The following is a 5,669-nucleotide window of genomic DNA, read 5'->3' on the forward strand; positions in this document are numbered from 1 at the left end:
TCTTAAATCTCTTACCTCGGACTGTGAGGGTAGCTATTGTTTACTAAATAAGAATTAATCCTTTTAAATTATCAACACTTGGAACCCAAATTTGGAAATAATTTTATTTCAATTAATGACAGAGAGGACACAAAATCTAGGCATTTTAATATAATAATAAAAGAGTGTAATCTATTATTTTGATTGTGAGTTCATTTATTAATTTAACCAAATAATTGTCTCCTGGTTCAATCATAGTTGACATCTTAAATCTCTTACCTCGGACTGTGAGGGTAGCAGTGGCTTCCACTTTTCCAACTCGATTCTCAGCAATACACATATAGGTGCCTTCATCTGTACTCAAGGCCTTTTTAATTCTCAGTGTGTAATCATCTCTAATGTCATACCTGTGTAGAATATGAATGGGTTTTATTAAATAGTATTGGTTATATAGATAATAACACTTAAGTATTTATCTTCATTTTTCTCTTTTTATACTGTATTTTATCTAAACACACTCACACACATACACAATAATCAGCCAAAAAGTACACTTAGATTAAAAGTATTGCTAATAAAATCATTAATTTCACGTCTGATCTCTAGCTGCTTATTAGTTTTCTATATATTGTATGTGTATATAACTCTTGCCACTTCAAAATTATGACAGACATTATTAGCACTTTGATCTTTCTTTGGTAGCTTTTAATTATTAATAGTAAGGAAAATACTATACATTTCAGTTTCTTGATGAGTTAACATTCCATCATCTTGTAAATCACACTGTGTTCAATAATATGTTTTTCTAAGGTATATTGAATATAAAAGAGCTGAAATATATTTAAAAAGAAAAATTTTCTCTTATTTGTTGGTAAATTGACAAAATGGACATTAGTTAAAAGAATTAAGAGAGGGTAACCATTTTTTTTAATTAGCAAAATTATCTCTTGAAACATCAACATGCCTTGGAGTGATTTTTGGAAATGCACATCCTCAGTGTTTTCATATGCATCTATTGTCTCACTTTCATTTTCTTAATGAGTAGACTAACAGGTTTGTTCAGAAAAAATTCTAAAATTTTAACATCTACAAATTTTTGTGTGTAAAATTTTACAATTTTACACACAAAATAATGAAGATATTATTTTTTCATGCTGTTCATATCTGATTTTTTCTCTTGATTTTCGCCAATGGTTTTTATTTCAAATACATATTTTTGCAAGTTTCTCATTGGTCACATTGTTCCTCTTCCTCATACATATCACAGTTAGATCTATGTTTCCAAAATATTATTTTAATTGGTTCTGTCTTGTCAAAACTAGTTGTGCCTTTCTACGGTTTTCAGGACAAAAACAAACTTTTTAGACTTGCATTTAAAATTGCCATATTTGGAAGTCTTTTACTTCTAGCTTTAACTAAAAGAATAACACAGCTTAATTTTATCAGAAACTAAGACACAGAGTAGTTCTATTTTATAGACCTTGGCATGTCAAAAAGCAATGTCTTCGTACCAGTCATGCTGACTAAACTTAACTACACTCTACCCTTTTATTAATCATAGTTACTCTTCTGTCTGCATGTTTTGCCTTAAAATTCTGTTTACTTACTATGTCATAAGACTCATTTACAACTCTTGTTTGAAGCCATCCATTACTATACAAGAAAAATCTAATTACTCCCTCCCTGAAACTTATTGCTACACTAATAATTCTGCACTTACTGACATGTTTTGTTCTCTATTTTGATGAGGGCAGAGATTCTGTCTGCTTTACTCCCTGCAATATTCACATTCCCAATCATAGAGCTTTTAACATCCAGTTGTACAACAAAGTGGATGAGAGCACAGGTTTAGGAGCAAAAGGGCCAGAGTTTTAATCATGGACTTGGCTTCTTTCTATGTTTGTAAAGATGGGCAAGATATTTAAATTCTCCAGGTCTCTATTTCCTCATTAATAAAATAGTGCTAAAAACAATACCTATCTCATGGAATGAGTATGAGCTTTAAACGAGGTATTACATATAAAGTACTTAAAACTGGCACACAAAAAGTGAAACAAATGTTAACTATTACACCTGCTAGGGGCTCAAGAAATACTAGTTGGATACATGCTGAATATCTTTTTTCCTGATGGTATAAAGGCCAACCAAGTATGAATGACCTTGAGACTGCAAATTTGCCATATTTACCTATTAGGGCTTTCTTATGGGCTGTATTTACAGGTTAGGGCAAGTACGAGGCTAAGATGTATACAAGGGTAACAATACAGAGAAATATTCTCTGCTTAACTTTGTCAATAAAAAACATGGTAAAAATTATTTTGATGGTGGCTTCAGAAAAGTAACTGTGTAGATATTTAATGTCTAATAAAAATTATCTTTCCTACATACAGTTAGCCTATGTTCTGCATGACATGGTTAGCTCTGAAATATAAAGATTGAATAAAAACAATGTATTTTGCAGATATTTCCAACTCATCTCAAAAAAATTGAAACCCTGGCTACAATTTTGCTATTCATTCTTTTTGTTTGACTTTCAGGGAGTCTCTTCATTTCCCTGTAACTGAGTTTTCTCAAAAGCTAAAGAGGGAAGATAAACTTGATGGTCTATAAAGCCCTTTCTGGATCAATACACATGTGAATCCATGATTCTAAGTTAATAAAGGATATCTATATTGTATGTTATTTCCGATTTGTCATTGAAGAAAAAAAATTGTGTGTTACTTCAGTTTTAAAAAAAAGATTGCACATATTGCTCATAGCATCCTTAAAAAAATTCTGAATCAGGAACTATCATTTTATAGATGAGGAAACAGACACTCGGTCAAGTGAAATGACTTGCTCAAAGTCATTTTATTATGAAAGAAAAAAACAGGAATTCAAGCCTTCTCAACATGTCAGTTTTCTTACTCTTATCTGTAACTCTTCCCTGTAGGGAAATAGTTCAATTTTTAAATGATAACTTAAGACATATAAAACACATAACTACATAATTTTGATAGAAATACAGTTTCACATTCATCACTTATTTCCATGTTTTGACAAAATTTTACTTAATGTTAGAAAAATTCATTGTATAGGCAATAGCAGGGTGGATAAATACAATGTGAACCCTATCTATCTATTGCTTTAGTAAAAAATGTTTATTTAAAAATTACAGAATATATAATATTTGAACCCCAAATAAATATAAAATCTGACTACCTGAGACCTTTTCATTGTTTTAAGGAGGGTGAAAATAAGAATAGAAATACTATATTTTATCTTTTTTAAAGATTTTTATAAATTAAAGATACCCCGATCAGTGATACAAGTAATTGAACATTCTATTCCATGAATGCAGTTTTTTTCGTAAGAAAAATTAAAAATGAAATGTTACTTAGGAGGAATAAAATGAATTAACTTTAGCAATTAAAAAAGAAAGAGACTGCCTTTCAAAGACTTGTCGATACAAGCAAATAGTGAAGATAATTTGTTTCTAAATGTAGAACAAGCTTTCTGATACAGGTTATAAACTATGGGCAAGAGCAATGGTCTGGTATAGGGAGATTCTTGTTAGAATACTTATAATTACAAAAAGTACATGCACTCCGGTACTGAGCCCATCCCCAATGAGATGGGTATGCTTTGGAGTCAAAGAGATTTGGGGTAATAATGTTTAATGATCTTGCATATTATAGTGCCCAGCATAGTTCATTTGAAGTAGTAGATGCTCATTTAGCATTGTCTCCTTTTAATTTCCCCTTGACGATCATTGATGTTTCAGAAGATTATGGTAAAGATTTCATTATTTTATTCAAGAAACATTTAGGATATATCTCTTGCATGTCAAGCACTGCCTCAAAAGTTGGGGATATAAGCCTTTATAGGATTTAGAGCCTACTAGAATGATTCTTAGCTGAAAGGAATGAGAGTCACCCACATGAGGTAGTTCCATATCAGAACTACCTCTGAGGTTTTGTCCAGCTAACACACATTTCCCAGAGCCATATCCTATATTTCTCCAATTAAAAATAAGTGCTACAATACACTAATCCTGTTGTGTCCCATAATACAGAGTTGTAATTTAGAAACAAACAAAAACAAACAGACTTTGAGGACTCTCAGTTATTAGAATGCTCAGAATCTCTTAAATTCTCATTTCTCACTGGATCTTTGCCTGAGAAAAGACTGCAAATATTATCAGCAATTTATAGTACGGATTTATATCAAATTCATTGACTAAAGTGATTAACTCTTCAGGCTAAAAGAAAGTTTTAAAATGTCACTTCTGCAACCATGCATCAACACTTAAATCCTTCCTGCAACTTGCAACTAACCAGTCTTGCAGCCTATTTCTGTGATGAGTGGCCCATTCCACTGTAATAGCAATCATGTAATCTAAGGGTTTTAAGGAAAATTAAGAGCATCCATAAAAATTCACCGACTGACAAACATAAATCCGATTATGTGAATCCACTGCTTGAAGCTATCCAATAGCTTCTTATTTTGTCCCTTAGAATAAGTCTCTTTCTTTATGGTCATCAAAGATTTAGATAATCTGGCCCTTGCCTACCTCTAAAACTTCATGTTCACCCTGTTCCAACCACAGAACTCTTCTTTTCGTCGCTCAACATAAGCACCCAGTTGCCACTGTGTCTTTGTACTACTACTCTTGCAAATTCATGGAGTGCTCTTCCCCTACATTACCATTGCTGACCTTTTTTGATTTTCAGGATATCTCAAATAGCATTCCCTTAAAGATGTGTTCCCTGCCTAAATCATGTAACTTAATTAACTCTCTGTCCCTCAATCCAGTTACTTTTTAGAATTACTTTACTTTCTTCGTATTCTTTGCTCTCATAGTACAGGGCGTTGTTCTGTCACCAGGGTGTTATCACAGCTCATTGCAACCTCAAATTCCTGAACTTGAGCAATCTTCCTGCTTCAGCCTCCCAAGTAGCTGGACTACAGTTGTGCGCCACCATGCTAGTCTAATTTTTCTATTTGTAGAGACGGGGTCTCGCTTTTGCTCAGGCTGGTCTCAAACTCCCGGCCTCAAGCAATCCTCCTGTCTTCACCTCCCAAAGTGCTGGGATTATAGGAGTGAGCCACCCCGCCTGGCTCCTTCATGTTTCTTTTGTAACTTTTAATACATTTTATTTTCGTCAAAAGCACATCTTTACCATGTCTTTGTTTGCTCTTTTGTTGTCTTCCTCATTTCCGAGAGCATGTATGCTCCATGAGAACAAGGACTGGTTCTCTCTTTTGCTGAACTACATACCCCAAACCTTAACAAACAGCACTTGAGATCTTGGAGGTGCTCAATGAATGTTTATCAAATGAATCACAATATACCAACAAATACTTGAAATTTCTAGTTCATTTATAACATGTTTACCAGTAAAACAATTACAGGCAGAACCAAAAGATTAACTAATTTGAAATATATCAATCTATCAAGAAGCACTGTAATGTTGTTAGGTTTATACACCAGCAATTAACTCTGACATGGACATTAAATTGATAACAACGTAATACTGCAATGGAAGAACTTGGAATATTTAATACATAGATGCTATTAGCTACATGGAGATAGAGTTAAAATACAGCATTTAGCAAACCCGGAGCAGCAATCTACACATTTGATTTATATATTATCATTAATAAATTTCCCTCTGTAAATTAGGAACATGAACCAATATTCTCTCTCC

General features: G+C 32.8%; 1 protein-coding gene across 1 annotated transcript in view; it reads right to left on the minus strand.

Annotated features, from left to right (window-relative positions):
• The window catches only part of LOC105812823 (roundabout homolog 2-like), a 742,657-nt gene that overhangs the window by 192,061 nt on the left and 544,927 nt on the right, over nt 1–5,669 (minus strand). The window contains exon 5 of the mRNA XM_012647378.1: nt 259–386. Coding sequence (XP_012502832.1) covers nt 259–386 — 128 coding nt within the window. The remainder of the gene's footprint in view (nt 1–258; nt 387–5,669) is intronic.

This window comes from Propithecus coquereli, unplaced genomic scaffold (genome assembly GCF_000956105.1).
Source record: "Propithecus coquereli isolate 6110/MARCELLA unplaced genomic scaffold, Pcoq_1.0 Scaffold266, whole genome shotgun sequence".
Lineage (NCBI taxonomy): Eukaryota > Metazoa > Chordata > Mammalia > Primates > Indriidae > Propithecus > Propithecus coquereli.